This window comes from Sinocyclocheilus rhinocerous, unplaced genomic scaffold (assembly GCF_001515625.1).
Source record: "Sinocyclocheilus rhinocerous isolate Xijiao unplaced genomic scaffold, SAMN03320098_v1.1 scaffold2834, whole genome shotgun sequence".
NCBI lineage: Eukaryota > Metazoa > Chordata > Actinopteri > Cypriniformes > Cyprinidae > Sinocyclocheilus > Sinocyclocheilus rhinocerous.
Window position 1 is genome coordinate 249,220 of NW_015662588.1, and position 18,678 is coordinate 267,897.

Here is an 18,678-nt window from a genome sequence, read left to right on the forward strand (position 1 = left end):
TTTTTTTTTTTTTGAAGAAGAAGAAGAAGAAGAAGAATATCTTTGCTGCTTTTGTCAATATAATGAAAGTGAATGTCAGGGCCATAAAAGTTTCTGGAAAGTTGTCTATATAATTTGTGTGCTATATATCTTCTGTCATACAACAGGCTTACTGTAAAGTATGCAACAAACAGACAAAATTCAAGTCATTATGCACTGAAAATCTTGACATCCACTGAGTCGTCTTGGCACATTCATGAGAGAAGTAGCCATGTCTGATTCATGAACAAATCATTTATTTTGAGTCAGATCTTTTCAATGAATCACTCCAAAGATGTCCCTGTGATGCAAACAAAATCATCCATCTTTGGACCACTTTTCAGTGATGCCCAGATACATCAAACCGACATCAAAGACCTGGCAGTGACGAAAGCCGCCTGTGGTGTTGCATCACGCCACCTGCATCTGGGACAAAAAGTTGTGCTTGAACACTGCAAAGACTACAGCCAATGGCCAACTAGTCTGTACGTTCTACACCTGCACAAGACCAGCATGTGGAAGCAGTCTGTATTCATCATTCAAAAAGGAAAACCGGAAGAGCTAGGAAAAGTCTTCTGTGTGTGACCTCTTGAATTTGTTGTTTGATCACTTCCATTTTTCTTCTGGCGCACTAGCTCACTAAGCTGAACAGTCAATCAGAGTGATCTCTCTCACCAGTGGGCTCTACTGATGATTGACATGTCTGAGAAGTGACATACTGTAATCTGGTGACTGTCAGAATTGGTCCGTGTCTGTCGGAGCAGTGTGAATTAGAAGATGCAAATGAAATCACCTTAAAGTGGTAGATGTTTTTTCATTGTTTTCTAGTTGGTCCAGTTTTATTAGCTGGTCAGAGGTGGTCTGGATTGTTAATTGGCTGGACTATCAACAAGCAGACCTGGTTTTAATATAGTAGACCATCTTGGCTAAGCTGGATTTTTTATTTATTTATTTTTTTAGAATTTTAGGGTTGGAAGAAAAAACTAAACGTGAGAAGAACACCACTGATGGAGGTAAAAACAAAGTCATTGGGGTGATGGAAGAACTCGACAGTGGCACAAAAAGAACCCAGGAGCTTTCCAAAAATAAGAATGGAGAAGAAAGACAGCGGGACATAAGTGGGCGGAGGGGTGGAAGGGGAAGTTGGGAGATGGAGGGAGAGATAAATGAAAGGTGTTTTGAGAGCGAGTGAGAGAGGAGTGGGTGCGGAGAGGAGGGGAGTTGAAAGCCGGAGAGAGGGATCTGGAGGAAAGATGAAAAAAGAGAGGGAGAGACAATGCGTTCAGCTGCACATAATTAGACTGGGAGGAAAAGCAGTGGATCAGGGAGAGGGGCCTCGGCAGACAGGCTAATTATAATTATTTTTCCTATGCTTGTTGTTATTACTATTATCCTTAACAGCATCAATATCACGCATGTGGATGAGGGCCACGGGCCAGAGTCGCCCTGTACACACGACTCGTGCACAATCACACAAAAGAGAAATCCCCAGAGCATGATAGATAGATAGATAGATAGATAGATAGATAAAGTATATTTCATTACCATCTTCAAGTGTTGTAGCATTGATCTCAGAGCTGGAAGGTCCGGTTCCGGCTCGGTTGAATGCCTGGACCACCACACCATACTGAGCAAACTTTTTCAAGTTGTCCAGGGTGTACACCTCACTATCACCTGTGGCTTTCATCTCCACGATACTGTACTGTCCATTACTGCCCGGTCCATTCTCCCTATAACCGATCTGATAGCCACGGATCACTCCATTCTGGAGCTCTTTTTTAGGTGCCTAAGTGGAGTGAAAAGAAAATTATATACAGTAAGTGAATTTAAAACTTTAAAACTGAATTAAAAAATCCTAGGTCTTCAACCCTGCTTCTGGGAACCCACTGTTCTGCAAATTCTTTTTTTTCCTAACATGCTTCAGCAAACCTGGCCTGTGATTTTTCAAGTGATCCTGAAGACCTTGATTAGCTGGTTCTAGTGAGTTTGATTAGGGTTGTAGCTAAACTCTGCAGGACAGTAGGTCCTCAGGAGCAAGGTTGAAGACCTAGGCTCTAAAGTTCAAAGAATGGCAAGTTTAGGAGTCGCAGACATACCTTCCAGGTCACACGAATACTCTGAGAGGTCATTGGCTGTAAAATCACATCCATGGGTGGCCCATCAGGAGCTGTAAGAAGAGAATCATGTCATATCACAAGGATATTAAAGAAATAAAAAATTCTGTCACCTCAAAAGTCATTCCAAACCTGCATGATTTTCTTTTTGTTCTGTGAAACACGATATGAGAAATGTTGTATGATATCATGGTAACTTTTAATGCAATTACAATGACAGGGGACTGGTACTTTTAAGCTTCAAAAAGGGTACAAAGCACCATAAACATATAATAAAAGTGTCCTATAAGACTTAAGTGCTTTATTCCAATTATTTGAAGTCATATGATAGCTTAGTGTGAGAAACAGGCTGAAATTTACAGATAATCTTCCCTTCCAGTGAGCTTTCAACCATTGTGATCGAAACATTGAGTCAGTAAGAACTCGAGAACCAGATCAGTAAATTTCTGTGGACATTATGGAAAAGAGTGGCCAGGAAATTCTTCAAAAATTCATCTCTTGTGTTTCCCACGGAAAGAAGTAGGTATAGGTTTGGAACTGCATGAGGGTGAGTAAATCAGATCAGATTAGGGGTGGGAGACGTACGTGCTTCCTCTGTGCTGATGGTCAGCTCTTTGCTGGCTTGACTGCGTCCAATCTTGTTGTAGGAGTACATGCGAATGCTGTACACGGACGCCGGGTGGAGCTCCACTATGTTGGCCTGGTTGTTGGTGGGCGAGATCTTACGGGTGGCATGTTTCAGCTCCCATGGGTCTGCGACAAGGACAAAATAACAGGATACATTACTACATCGCACCTCCATCCAGGCTGTTCTGGAACATTATGTTTGTTAGCATGCAAAGAGGACTGTTTACAGGTCAAATCATACGGATTTGAAAAACAAGTGATGCAGTGAAAACTAGGACGACCGCATATGTACAAACAGCAAAATAAGGCAATACACCCAAGTCACAATGCCGCAGAAATCCGTTCACATCCCATTCATCTTCTCGTAGTCTGAGCTCATTCGCTACATATTCTTTTGACATACAAATACAGATTTAATGCATGCTCACAATGTAATTCATCCAAGCTTGAAATGGAAACAAAGCAATGCCGCACCAGATTTGTTCTTGTACTCGATGTCGTAGCTGGTGATGATGCTGTTGCCGTCGAACCGCTGCGTCCACCTCAGGTTCATACTGCGATCTTTGACCTCTCGAACCTCCAGCTCTGGGGGATCAGGGGGTTCTGCCAACAAAACAAGTGGAAATAGACTTCAAATAGAGTAAGACAGAGAGAGAGGCTGAGGAGTAAGAGGTGGCTTGGGGCCGGGAGGTAAATTATTGATTTTGTGTCTCTAGATAAAGAGTATCATGTAAGATGTGAGCGTGTTGTTCATGGCTGATTGTCTTGCCTTGCACCGTCAGCTGGATGAGCCCTCGGCCCTCGCCGTATGAGTTGATGGCGTGGCAGGAAAAAAAGACGGAATCCCCTCGCTCCGCTGGCTTCAGCTGCAGAAAGAGTGTTTAAGAGAATAACTTGTTTTTCTCTTTTCCACATTTTGAGGCCCATTTCATGTATTGTTATTGTAAGGTACTTCTCTTATTCCAGTTTAATGTGTCTAAATAATAATAATAATAATAATAATAATAAATACAACCTTTCATATATAAAATCTAGCTCAAAGTGCTTAGCAGGTCAGACAGGTCAGACGCTCCGCTGGCTTCAGCTGCAGAAAGAGTGTTTAAGAGAATAACTTGTTTTTCTCTTTTCCACATTTTGAGGCCCATTTCATGTATTGTTATTGTAAGGTACGTAGTTTGGCAGTAAGGTAGGAATGCTAAATGATTGGCTGTTTGTATTCCCTAATATGTTGTGATTGGACAAATGATGTAAATGAGTTCATCCTTGTCAACCTTTGTTTAGAAATCTTTACCTAGTGTTATCGTTTTTATTTAAAGCTGAAGGGTATATTTTTTTCAAGGTTAAAATACTTCTCTTATTCCAGTTTAATGTGTCTAAATAATAATAATAATAATAATAATAATAATAATAAATACAACCTTTCATATATAAAATCTAGCTCAAAGTGCTTAGCAGGTCAGAATATACTAGAATGCATTGAAAATAATTAAACAAACAAACAAACAAATAAAAAAGCAGTCTAAATAATAATAATAATAATAATAATAATAAATACAACCTTTCATATATAAAATCTAGCTCAAAGTGCTTAGCAGGTCAGAATATACTAGAATGCATTGAAAATAATTAAACAAACAAACAAACAAATAAAAAAGCAGGTCAGAATATAAAATAATTTATAGATAATAATAATAATAATAATAATAATAATAATAATAGATAAGATTGGAATATAAAATCAAATAAACAAACAAACAAACAAATAAATACATAAATAAATACAGCTAAATGTGCTTCACAGATATCAATCCATCAATCAATCAATCATTCAATAAATAAATGAATATATTTCTCAGGTCAGAATATAAAATAATTTTAGAGTGAGTAAACAAACAAACAAACAAACCACAAAAGCAAAAATAAAAGTTGAAAAAACAAAAAGGTGAAAGAGTCTACTAGGAAACCTGTTTGGAAACATTTAGGCAAGCTTCTGCCGTTTTTCAACATTTATTGAACTCCTCCACTGACTACATACTGTACATATACTGTATGTGTGTGCACATGTGTCTCACCTTCAGTGTGGAGATAACTTCATCGCTTTTCTCGTTGGGGTTGGTAGTGATGGAGTACCGAGGGTTGCGGTCAGGGTCAATAACGGTGTCGCCTCGCTCCCAGCGAATGATGATGGGGTACTCACCTCGGGCGGTACAGTTTAACTCCTTGTTTTGCCCCTTTATGGCCATGGTAGTGTTTGGGTGGGATGTGATCATAGCTGGAACTGCATGAAAAAACGGTATATTAGGACAGGAGGTAAATATATGTGAAGGAAAAAATGAAATTAAAAAGAGGCAGAGGTTAGTGTGACTTTAACCCGACACCTGGCTTTCTTGTGACACGGGGCAGTGAGCGTTAGCGTGTCTCTCTTCAACTCCTCAATCACTTTTTCACACTCTCTCGCTTGCTCATTCCCCCGAGTCACTCTTCTCTAGCACTGCCACACACACACACACAATATCGATCTGAAGAGGGTTTCGCTGTTTTGTTTTCATCACTTATTCATTCCCTCCCTTCCAACGAGTGAAACGGATAGAATTGAGAGAGGCAGAACAGAGGAACGATTCAATCAATAACACCAACACTGATTCAGAGATCCCGGTTAAAAAAAGTCAGATGACGTAAACATAGAGCCGCATGATATCCACAGGCTTTGCATTAAAATTTAAAACCACTTTTTAAAATCTACCATCTCTTGTTGAATAACACCACATAACTTAAGTACATTTATCCTAGCAATCCCACCTATTACTGTCCTGAGGTTACAAACACAAGAGCATTTCTTTTCTTTTTCACTGTGAATATTTAAGTCAAGAACCTTATATTACTTTTGAAAATAAAATCTCTTTTCGTTTACATTTCACCCTAAAAAAAGAATTCATAAAAAGTCTATATTGCCTCAAGAAATTTGTAGCACAGATTTTAGCATAAATTGTCAGTAGCTTAATGCCAAAAAATCTAATTCTCGGTACATGGAATGGTAGTAGTTTTCATACTAAATGATTTACAGTATATGAGTCATTCTAATTTACAGTTTCATGTCCATTGATGATAATTATATATTTTTTCTTACAATTGTCTTCAGAAATATCATATTTTATCCATTAGGCATTATACATTCTATAATTTCACACAAATATTTTGTACACCGTTTTTCAGTTTGCTTGAAATTGCCTTAATGTCACTTAAATTACAGTTTTTTGCAATGTCCGCTTTTTGAAGTGAGTGGGTCTTAAAGTCAAGATTATATTAAGTATTGTGTCCAGACAAAATTATTTTATTATATTAATGAGATTTTTTTGTGCATTAGAGTAATGAGAATGAGATGTATTTACACCATATTGCAATGCACATTATACACTTGTAAAGTACAGTTATAAGCATATATATTGACAGTATTTATTTTAATTTTAGTAAAATAATATGGTCTGTATACTATAATTTGAATTACAATAATAAGAATATTTCAAGCATTACAGTACATTAATGAGAATGAGATTAATTTATCACTGAATCATCAATGAACTGACTTTAGCTGGAAAATGACTCTTTGTTAGTCTTCTTGCATCACTGACAAACTATTTTCCTGTTTGACACTGTAAAGCTGCTTTGACACAATCAGTACTGTATAAAGCGCTATACAAATAAAGGTAATGATCAAAATGATTACCATAATGAGAAATTAGGGTGAAAAAGAAAAGAAATGAAATAAAATAAAATAAAATTAAATTCATTCTCTTTATGAAAATGTATTATTATAATTATTATTGTTTTTAAGACATTTCTTCACATATTTCTCCATAAGATTTAACCGAGTAGAATGTTATGGCTGTGTTAATAAATACACCGGTGGATGAGGTTTGTTTAAATGTGGTCAGGACTGTAACTCAGGCCTAGGGCAGTGTTGCGTGGACGGGGGTTTTCTGCACTCTGCATTATGTGAAGGATCAATAATATGGATTTGGACAGAACAGATTGTGTGTCCGATCTAACGATCAGTCATGAGATGGCCTTACAGATTCGTTGTAATGTTCTATTAATCTAAATGAGCTGGGCACTCTTACTCTTGTTGAGAGCTGCTTACACACACATACATACACACACAAGCAGTAACTCCTGGCAATTCTAGCTACTGTATAAAAAAGTCAAAGGCTTTTTGTATTTCTTGCCTCAGTGTGACTGATATATCATAAGCTGGGTCATTAGTTTGAGTGACAAAGTGTGACAGGTGCAGGTGTATGTGCGCCTGTCTGTGTGTGTGTAGAGGTGGTGTATTGTGTGTGAGTGTGTCCACTCAAGCGTCTCGAACGCTTCCCGCAGGCATCAGACTGAGACGTGAAAGCCCATCTGAGGGCCATTCTTAAACAAAGACCTCAAACACACACCATCGCAAACCATCCCAAAGGCTGCAGGTCAAATCGCATCCAAGAAATCCTCAAACCTACTGTGACTGGAATTCAAAAATATGGCTTTATTTGTGTCATGGTTTAATGAGAGATTTAACTATTATGAAATGTCTGATATTCAACAGCTATGCCCTGAAACATGTCTACCTAGAGAACATGTCTAGGCATAAATTAGGTAGCCTTCTAAGAAATATTGATTTGGTCAAAAGCAGTACTGAAAGGCATCCTTCACAAGTGAGAAGATCTCAGAATTTTTATCCAAGACTTTTGGATGGAATTAAGGTAAATGCAAATGTATTAATATATAAACTCTGAAAACTATTAGTAATTCCAATTATTTAAACAATTTAAAACGCTCAAATGTCATCCAGCATTTGTGATTTTTTTTTTTTACACTTTAGAGAGTATTGAGACTTGAGCTTAGTAACATGTTAAATCTATTAAAATCTATCCACCATATTTTTAATGTAAAAGTGGGTACGGTCATTTATAACTTGTAAATGTGCAAAGCTTTCGGTGTCAGTCATATCCAGTTATTTTAGTCTGTACAAAAACAATGCTACTTGATATTGCAAACTGGTATTTGTTGTCATACAGTATTATGTTAATTTATTATCGCAATCATAAACACAAAATTGCGCTAAATTGTTTTACTGTTTACTGCACTTTCTACTTTCTTATACTTTTTTTTCCCCTTTTAAACCATACTATTGTTTTTGTTTCTTAATTTTGTCATTTGTTCATTTATATTTGTTTGTTTGTCCACATATACTTTTTTTTTTGTTGGTTTGAATCAATGTTGTAAAGTTGTGATTTATTTCTGAAATGGTTAGTTTACTTCGGTTCATGGCTTAGAACTCTTTATAGAACTGTTCAGTAAAAGGTTCTTTGAGGAACCAAAAATGGCTCTTCTATGGCATCACTGTGAAAAGCCCTTTTTGAACCTTTATTTTTAAAGGGAACCCCCGGGTATAAAGACTTGTATGGCTTAAAATAATGTAAATGATGCCTCTTACTGAAATATGTAGTAGAAAAAAAATCCACATTATGTTATAAATATATTGGACTATGGGGGGAGCCATTATTTCAATGCTATGGTGTATTATATATTAAAATGCTATTTTTACCACAACACAACTCGGAATATAAAATACGATACGATACCACCTTGTGTGGCTTTTGGTTGTAATTGTTAGTCGAAGAGCAACAAGAGAAGCGATGTAAGTCTTCACTGCTTTCCTACGTAGTCCTAAGAAGAGGAGAAAAGAATGGGAAGATGCCTGTGGACGAATAAAACTTCCTAAAGTCCTGAGTCTTTGTTCTCACCACTTTTAGCCCTGATGCCTTTGAGACTTTTAGTAGACCACAGCTACTAAAATAACTTACAAACAGCAGAGGCAAGAAATGCTAGATGCCATCTTGGCAGGTTGTAAACATGCCGACGCTTGTCATGACGCCACAGCCACTGAACGAGTTTCTCAGCATAGATTTCACTCGATATCCGGGGGCGTTTAGACTCCTTGAGGGGAAAAAAATCGATGGTACGGCATTTGGTTTAAGCTTATGCTCATATCCATCGACACATGTAAGCTCTTTCAGTAGCTGTGGTCATCGTATCAGTATTTTATTTTCCGTATTGTGTATTCTGAGTTGTGTTGCGGTAAAAATAGCAACAGGTAGTACCAATAGCTCACTGAGTGCAACCATTTGATGTCATCGAAATAATGGCTCCCCCCATAGACCAACATATGTATAAAACAATGGGGATTTTTTTTAATAATGTAAATCTTTCATGGATTTTCATCTACATATGTGACCCTGGACCACAAAACCAGTCTTAAGTGTCAATTTTTCGAAATTGAGATTTATACATCATCCGAAAGCTGAATAAATAAGCTTTCCATTGATGTATGGTTTGTTAGAATAGGGCAATATTTGGCCGAGATACAACTATTAGAATATCTGGAATCTGAGGGTGCAAAAAAATCTAAATATTGAGAAAATCATCTTTAAAGTTGTCCAAATGAAGTTCTTAGCAATACATATTACTAATCAAAAATTAAGTTTTAATATATTTACAGTAGGAAATTTACAAAATATCTATATACCCCAGCGATTTAAGACTGGTTTTGTGGTCCAGGGTCACATATTTCAATAAGAGACATCATTTACATTATATTAAGCCATACAAGTTTTAATACCCGGGGTTCCTTTCATGAGTGCAGATGTACATGAGAGCCTTACGTACTTTTAACAGTGAGCATCATGCTCTTGCTGATGTCGGACCCCACTCCGTTGCTGGCCTGACACAGGTAGTATCCCCGGTCTTCCTCTAAAACATGGCGGATCAGCAGAGAACCATTGGACAAGATCTGGATGCGACCCGTCAATGGAACTGGATGGTATTGCTGGGGGTTCCCTATACCTTCAGAATCAAGATGAAGACAGTGTTGGTTGTGGCTCATCATCCGCTCATGAAAACTTGAAATTGATTCGGACATGTAGTGAAAAAAAGATATTACCTTTGGCATGCTTCCAGACAACTTTGGGAGGAGGGTACCCTTCCACAGAGCAGTTCAGAACTTCTGACTTGCCGTAGATCCCATCTTGGTTATTGGGCTGAACCCGAAAACCAGGGGGAACTACAATGAGGAACATATAGAGTTTCAGGAGAGGAGATACCAATAAAGTGGTTTGCCAAGAAAGACATGTTTTGTTGGTCCTATTCCAACATTTGGTCAAACAAACACAGTCTCAACCCTATCCCCCAAACCTAAGTTAAGTAAATCTGCTCCAGAGAATGGATCTAATTGGTAAAATGCTGAGCATCCCATCCCAATATATTGCCTTATAAACTTTGCTCTCTTGCTCACCTGTTACTATGAGTTGTCTCTCTGAACTGACAGTTGCTGCATCATTGCTGGCAATACAGGTGTAGTTTCCATTGTGCTGCAACGAAACTTTAGAGATCTGAAGGGAGCTCATGAACTCCTTGGTTTCGATGGTGACTCCTGATGTTCCTGACACGATCTCCTGCCCATCCTTCCTCCAGGTGATTCGGATTGGCATGTCTCCGGAGGACACCACACAAGCTATGTACATCAGCTTACCGATGGAGGTAGGAGGGAAGTCAAAGGGCTGGATGAGGGGAGGAACTGATGGAGGAAAAGAGCAAGATATATTCAGTATCAAAATTCAAACGCTTCATGGTCTGCAATGTAATACCGACCCCCATCACCCAAAAATGCACATGCACATACATGCTCACACACATCCCACCCCTCCAGCCCATAATAGCTGCTCTAATTAGAGCCCAATTGGCAGGGGGAATAATGGCATTGCCATGGAAACAGAGGTGGGGGGGCTCCATCGGAGACATCTGGGGGATTTAATCTGGGGCTCGTTAAAATTCAGCTAATTAAATCAGAGACATGACAAGACAAGCAGCACACTATACTGACTTCACACTGGAGTCAGTGTTCTGTTGTACCGGTACACACATACACACACGCATGCACACACTAGACCTCACTGTCTTTGTACCAGGAGCTGTAGCCCCTTGTATGGACACACATAGTGAAGTGAAGATTCAAAACCCAACATCAGAGTGACCTCCCATTCATTTACACTTAACATACTGAAAATAACCCCCCACACACACACACACACATACACATACACATGCTAAGTACACTGGGTAATTGATGAATGGTTGTAATGCTGCAGAAGGCCTGTAATCCTGTTGATCAGAGGCTATTAGTGGTGTGCTTTCTCTCAGGGTCTTTGTACCATCCTCAACCTTCACCACCCGCCTACAGCTTAAATATACACTCGTTTGAAGGCAACACGCACTCCATTTACCAAAAACACACCCATTATGCCACAATAAACTACTACGCTTTTCTTTTCAGAATAAATTTAAAAGATTAAGTAAGTATTGTACAGTGGGCATCTTTTTATTAAAGAAGCATGTTTTCAAGAAATGCCAAACCTCAAATGGAGGGTTGCTTTTTTTGGAAATCCTCCATAAAATCAAGATACCCTGCTGACTAGGCTCAAGTCCAAAAATCCTCTCAGGGTGGCCTCTTCACACCAAATCCAATGTTACTAAATGACATTAAAAAATAAAGTATTTGCAATTTTCACACTAAAACAATTTGCGCCAAGCCTTTTGTCGAATTTTCTCATTTTCTGTGGACACCTCAAGTAATTGTTTGGCATATGAACAGTTAAAAAAAAAAGAGCTTAACTTACCAAGGTTATTATAGTTAATGAAAAAATTAAACAAAATTAAAACCATTAAAAATAATTTAAATAAAAAAACAACAGAAATCAGATTGTGTGTGTGTGTGTATATATATATATATATATATATCAGCTTTGTGCCTAAATAATGCATAAAATATACAGTATGCAATACACAAAGACTACATCAATTCTGATGAAAAACCAATTCATGAGAAAATGGTCACAAAGTTTTCACAATAAATCCAATGTGACTAACTGATATGAATGCACCATTTTTTTTTACACAAAAACTATTTACAATACTACATTCTCTTCAAAAACATATTTGATGATTATATTAAAATATTACATGCTAAATACAAAATGACGAATCAACACTAATTTATATATACATTTTAGATATCACAATTATCCGCAAATAAACAATTTACACTACATGATGGTGAAGTTTTTAAGTCTCTGAATAATAATAAATTATGTGGATCATTGTAAGACTTGGTATGAAGGAGATGAAATCTTAAAAATATTTATTAACAGTTTTAAACTTATAATCTAGGTTTTATTTATTTATTTATGTTTGCTTAAAAACCTGTGAACAAACAGCCCAAATTAAATTGTAGAGGGACCTTCTAATTTTTTATATATTTTTTTAATTGTGACTGCTTGTGACTTTTTTTAGGGGGCTATAAACTTCCCCAAAACCATTAGCAGTAATCACTAACCTTTGACTGTGACGTAGACGGTCTGGCTAATGGAGAGCTGGGGTTGGATGAGCACGCTGCACAGATACGCCCCCTCATCCGTACCCTTCTGCACATCACTCAACTTCAGAGTGCCATTCTCATACACCACCTGACGATGGTTGTCTGGCAACGGCGTTGTGCCGTCTTTAAACCACTTGATGGAGTAATAGGGGTAACCAATCACACGACAGTTAATGAAAGTGTTGCGACCGGCCACAGCTGTGATATTCCGCATGGCCCGGATACTGGGAGGACCTGCAAGAGAGAGAAAAGAAAGAGAAAGAAAGAGAGAGAGAGAGGAAGACAGAGGAAGACAAAAAAGAGGGAGAATATGCCAGGTAGAAAAGGGTAAGAGAGAAGGATTTGAGAATGAGAGGGAGATGGGAGACCAGGTTTTGCATGGATATTTGGGGTATATAAGGGAGAGATGTGGGAGCAAGAAAGGAGAAGAACGAGTGGTGGAGGGGGAGGAGGGGGTTAGAATGCTCTTGGTCTTCACACAGCAGAGAATGTGGTGTAATAGGTGTGTGCATCTACAGTTTCAATGTGTCTTGTACCGTATTCTTCATCATAGCTTGGCACATAGGCACATATCGTAGAGACGAACCATGCCTTTGTATAATTTCAGCGACTGAATGAGGTATGTTTCTGTACTAATACGCCAAGTTAATGCATTTAATAGTATTGCTATGTGTGGTGTAATCTTAAAAATAAAATACTAACCTAATGTGTTTGTGTAGGCAGAGTGAAAATACAACATCACATTCCATAGCAACGTCCCAAAACACACATTTAAAGAATTGAGGACTGCGAGAGCAGAGGCCATAGAATTACTTTAGCGAAACTGTGGCATGCTAAATGCTAACAGCTACTAAATAGCTTTTGAAAATAAGCTATTTAGTTTAGTTTAAGCTATAATTTTTTTCTGCTTTTTATTATAACTGGCCAGTAGTCTAAAGTGTAAGGTGGTGTTCACACTGACAATGATTTAATTGTTGGAGTTCACCAAGTTGCTGTACTGCCCTACTGAAAAAAGTCCTACCTTTTAAGTCCAGCTATATCTGCTAAACACCGGGTTAGCTAGGCTAGGAGATTAGCTAGGAACAGCTTCAACCAGCAAACCACTTTATGCACCAGATGCAGAAATGCTAGTTCATGCATTCATGACCTCTAAATTGGACTATTGTAATGCACCACTAGGTGGTTGTCATGCATCTTCAATAAGCAAGCTACAAGTAGTCCAACATGCAGTTGTTAGAGTTCTTACGAGGTCAAATAAATATGATCATCCCTGTTGAAAAATCCAGCATATGCTGGTTAGGTATGTTTTGAAACATGGCTGCTGGTTTGAGCTGGTCCTTAGATGGTCATGTGCTGGTCATGAGCTGATTCAAGCTGGTCATGTGCTGGTCCTAAGCTGGTCCTGAGCAGGAGCTGGTTGCTTTGGACCAGCTTAGGACCAGTACATGACCAGCTAAGAACCAGTTTAAACCAGCTCATGACCAGCTAAGGGACCAGCTTAAACCAGCTCATGACCAGCTAAGGACCAGCTCAAACCAGCAGCCATGCTTCAAAACATTCCTAACCAGCATATGCTGGTTTTTTCAACAGGGATACCACCCCAAATTTACAATCTCTACACTGTCTGCCTATTAAATTCTTTATCAGTTATAAAATATTGCTACTTACTAATGAGGCCCTAAATGGTTTAGCTCGTGTGTACTTAAACAGTCTCCTATCACACCACAATCCATCAAACTCTTAAAGGTCGCAAAACGCTGGACTTTTGATAGTACCAAGGATATCAAAGTTCACTAAAGGGGATTGAGCGTTTTCACATTTGGCTCCTAAACTCTGGAATAACCTTCCTAATAATGTTAAGAGTTCTCATAACCTTGTACTCCAGTTATGTCTGATCAAATGCACATGATTATTCTTTGTTCGAAAAGTCATGAACAACAGCTACGGTAATTATTATCTATTAGCTTTTCTGTTTCTACCTCAGAATGCCGATCCCAAGATAACTAGAGATTGTACAAGCTCCACTCTGGATCCGGCCTTTTGCAAGGACCTCAGTTAATGCCAACTCGGAATAAATATACAGAAATGGAGCGTAGCGGTAGTTCTGTCAGGCCATGTTAGTCAAGATCGCATCAGCTGACACTCAGCCGATCCACGTCTACCTATAGGATCACGACACCAATCATAATTCCCTTCATAAGGTCCCTTCAGTCATTATTCAGCAGCTATCGCTTCGCTCAGGAACTAATCAGATGGCGAACTCCATCTCCATAGGAAGCGTTCAATCAGGATTTTCGACAGGATTCCCACAGAGTATCTCACCAGATTCAAGTTGTGAACTTAAGCGAATTCGCCGTGTTGTTTGTCAAGCCGATAGACTGAAAGTGATCTGAGCGAGCATGGCTCCTCGCAATTGATATAGACACTTTGCCCGCAATTCATCGCCGAAGTTGTGCTAATACGACTGCACCAACAACTTTACACGAGATCTGCTTCCCTGCTGGAAGAACCAAGATATTCAAGAAGGGTTAAAGCATCCATGTAACAACTGGCCATTTCACCTTTATTCATCTCTGAATGTCTTCACGAAGCTAATCAAAGTTTCTTTCATTTTATTGCCTAATGCTATGTTGGCGAACATGCTTCAGATATTGCTCATTGTCTAAGGCTAGTTGTTCAGTTATGTTTGCTAGGCATGTAAACATACCTGGCAATAAAGCTCATTCTGATTCTGATTCTGAAATCTTATCTAGTGTCCACTATCATATCGTTGCTAGACCTGCCGTTGCTTAAGCAGGATTTATACTTTCGCCTGGCTCCGCTTCGCGAGCCTCCGCTGACTGCACGCGCACCTTCCCAAACAGACAAGGCTTTTATACTTGTCGCGTTTGCTGTTGTACTATTCTTTAAAACAACAGGGGGCGACGAGACATAATTGTTCTCTAAAACCATCGGGAATCACTGGTGAGAAGAAGACATTTGCCGGTACAAGAATTCTCGCGTGATGAATGAGTTGATGAATTTATTAGCAGTTAAATTTACCAGCGAGCCTTGTTTTAATCTGTTGTCAAGGCTGTCAATATGAAACAGGCTTGCTGCTTCAGGCTCATCTATTGGGGATGCTTTCATTAAACTTATCCGACTATTTCCAACACGCTGCCCAAACAGACAAGGCTTTTATACTTGTCGCGTTTGCTGTTGTACTATTCTTTAAAACAACAGGGGGCGACGAGACATAATTGTTCTCTAAAACCATCGGGAATCACTGGTGAGAAGAAGACATTTGCCGGTACAAGAATTCTCGCGTGATGAATGAGTTGATGAATTAGAATTTTTTTATGTTGAAACTGATTAAAATAATCTTAAGCTTTTGTGTTTATTTCGCATCAAATATGCTTGATACTAATGCGCAGATCGTAAATTTGCTTCTAAAGTTGTATCAATGCTAAACTTTATCTGGACAAGGGCAAATGCTGTTGCCTAAATTCGAGTATTGACCATATGCCGTACTGCTTTAAAGGGGCATGCTGCTCTTTTTAGCTGTTGATAAAAGAGCACTATTCTTCTATAAGGGCATGCTGCCCCACTCTAGAAGAAGACATTTGCCGGTACAAGAATTCTCGCGTGATGAATGAGTTGATGAATTAGAATTTTTTTATGTTGAAACTGATTAAAATAATCTTAAGCTTTTGTGTTTATTTCGCATCAAAACCAAGACAACTTAAGCAAATAGTGTATAAATAGTATCCAAATGAATTCTATTTCTATTTTTATACAAACAAAATAAAACGTAATTCAATTAAAAAACCTTGGACAAACTATGCAAAAAAAAAAATAAAAAAACAGTTTTCCCTAAATACGTTGAAAGTTGCACCTGGTGGAGTTTGAACTTAACAACAACTGCTTCTGTTTCACACAAATGCCGGCACAGACGTGCATGTTCGGCTAGAGTCGCTTTGAACTTGTGCATCTTCGGAAGCGGAGCTGCGCGGAAGTTACAAAAAATGTCATGCACACTGCCACACGAAACGACATTGCGCGCGCCAGTAGTTCGGAAGCGAACTTCCGTCAACACCGTGATGACGTCATATTTGCCGCGCGCACCTAAGCGAACTTGTGGACGCGTCGAGTATAAATCAGCCTTTAGCCTATCGGGTGTTTCTGCAGTGCTGGTATGCGGGTAAACTTGCGACAGCAAGAAGCTTATGTTAAGCTATTGTTTAAGGCCATCTAATTATCTTGAGATATGCTTGCTGCTATGGGTTATCTGGTTATTGGTAATGCTATTTTCTTTAGGTCTGACTACTGCAACATGCCGTGCTTAAGCAAGCTACACACTGTTGCATAAGCTTCGAGAGTATTGGTAAGGATTGTCTGCTACACTAATGCGGGTTATCAGATAGAGGACATGAACGTCAGCGAACGCTAATATCATGGGAGGCGACAACCTGTATAAACATGACTTGAATTATTGAGCTATATGCCGTGTTATGGATGCTAAGCTTAGGCTAGGCAGAATCTGCGATCTCTAAACCTGTCATTGCTTGCTCTACGGCTGCAGTACACAGTGTTTGCTACAACTGGCAACTAGGCTGCAATCTAGTGGATTCTGCATCTTAATTTCAGGTTGCTTTAAAAAGGGGCTTGCTGCTCTTCTTGGCTGCTATTAAGAAGAGCACCTCTTCGCTGCTACACTCCTCTGGTAAGGGGCTTGCTGCTCTTCTTAGCTGATTATAATGAAGAGCACCCCTTCGCTGCCACTGTCTTCCCAAAGGGGCAAGCTGCTCTTTCTACCTGATCATAGCAGAAGAGCACCCCTTCACCGCCACTCTCCTTCCGTAAGGCATTCAGTTAGATTGCTATCAAAATTTTGGTTGTTTTGGGGGGTATTCTGCTCTCCCTGCTCCTATCAATGCTAGGCTGCGTGGATGGGCAAGGAGTGTTTGCCCAGAACAGAACCATTCCCCCAACCTAAAATGTATGCTAATTGTAAGTTATATTGACAATAGTGGTCCTGACAGAAATTGAGCGTAGCGGTAGTTCTGGCAGGCCATGTTAGTCAAGCTTGCATCAGCTGACACTCAGCTGATCCACGTCTACCTATAGGATCACGACACCAATCATAATTCCCTTCATAAGGTCCCTGCAGTCATTATTCAGCAGCTATCGCTTCACTCGGGAACTAATCACCCACCTCCATCCCCAGCTCGTTCCTCTCGTCCAGTTAGGACTTGGCAGTGAATATATCATTGAGTCAGACCACTGAATCATGTTGTTAAAATAATCACGTAGAACATTAATGGTATCTGCTACATTTATCATTGATGTTGGTTCTGTTCTGTTACCCTAGGTGGGGGATTCTGCTCTCCCTGCTCCTATCCATGCTAGGCTGCGTGGATGGGCAGGGAGTGTTTGCCCAGAACAGAACCATTCCCCCAACCTAAAATGTATGCTAATCGTAAGTTATATTGACGATAGTGGTCCTGACAGAACTCCCAAATTTTACTTACATTGCAATTATGATCACAACATGTAATCATTGCCTTAATTGTGTTCATCGTTTCTGCTTGAATACATGCCATTAACTAACTGCCTGATTTGTATTATCCTAGAACTGTATATTTCTGCCACATGGACATTACTTTGACATAGCCACCTCGGATAACAAATTACTCTTAATTGTAATGTAGAGACATGCATATCATGTGAGACTGTTTTGAAACAATATGCATCATGAAATGCACTATACAAATAGACATTGATTTTAATTGAATTCAGTACCGCCACTCCCTATACGTAGAGTATGCAGTTTGCGTAGGGCACCAACTCCCAGGGGGGCACCATCCCAGTTGCTCAAAAAAAAATATATATATTAACATATCTACAGAATATACATAAATAAAAATATAAACATAAACCTATATATATACAATTAAAAAAAAAAGCATTTTAAGGTGAACGCAGTAGGCAGTAGGCTAAGCACACGTGACGCTCCATTCCTGTGCCCGCGCCCACTCTCACCTCATGTTTGTGGCTGACTGCAAATGATCATAATTGATGGACAACTATGCCCGAAAAAAAGACATCAGCAGTCCGGCACCGAGAAAAGAAAAAGTTCAAAAAGCCCAAGATGAAGCCCGTGTATAATTTTCATGTACGTTCATAATCCTGTGAACCTTTATTTCTGTTGTCTTAATAACGTGTTTTAATGTCGGTAATAATTTCACCACCACCAATGCATCTGTTTTAATATTCTCTCTGAGTTTCCATGTTCCCTTACGAAAATTAACCGTGGTTTTACTGCGAATAAAACAAAAAAATCATGGTTCTTGTAGCCATGGTAACAACAAATTAACCATGGTTTTGTTACTTCAAATAATAATTAACAAAGAAGTATTCAGATTTTTTTTTTTTTTTTTTATATCCTTTTTTTTTTTAAACCTTTTT

General features: G+C 38.8%; 1 protein-coding gene across 1 annotated transcript in view; it reads right to left on the minus strand.

Moving 5' to 3' along the window:
• The window catches only part of LOC107728164 (Down syndrome cell adhesion molecule-like protein 1 homolog), a 138,465-nt gene that overhangs the window by 23,835 nt on the left and 95,952 nt on the right, over window positions 1-18,678 (minus strand). Inside the window, exons 8-17 of the mRNA XM_016538257.1 lie at window positions 12,190-12,465; window positions 10,093-10,374; window positions 9,742-9,861; window positions 9,468-9,644; window positions 4,832-5,037; window positions 3,529-3,625; window positions 3,234-3,362; window positions 2,718-2,885; window positions 2,115-2,185; window positions 1,564-1,804 (exon numbers count right to left, since the gene is read on the minus strand). Of these exons, the coding sequence (XP_016393743.1) occupies window positions 1,564-1,804; window positions 2,115-2,185; window positions 2,718-2,885; window positions 3,234-3,362; window positions 3,529-3,625; window positions 4,832-5,037; window positions 9,468-9,644; window positions 9,742-9,861; window positions 10,093-10,374; window positions 12,190-12,465 (1,767 nt within the window). The remainder of the gene's footprint in view (window positions 1-1,563; window positions 1,805-2,114; window positions 2,186-2,717; window positions 2,886-3,233; window positions 3,363-3,528; window positions 3,626-4,831; window positions 5,038-9,467; window positions 9,645-9,741; window positions 9,862-10,092; window positions 10,375-12,189; window positions 12,466-18,678) is intronic.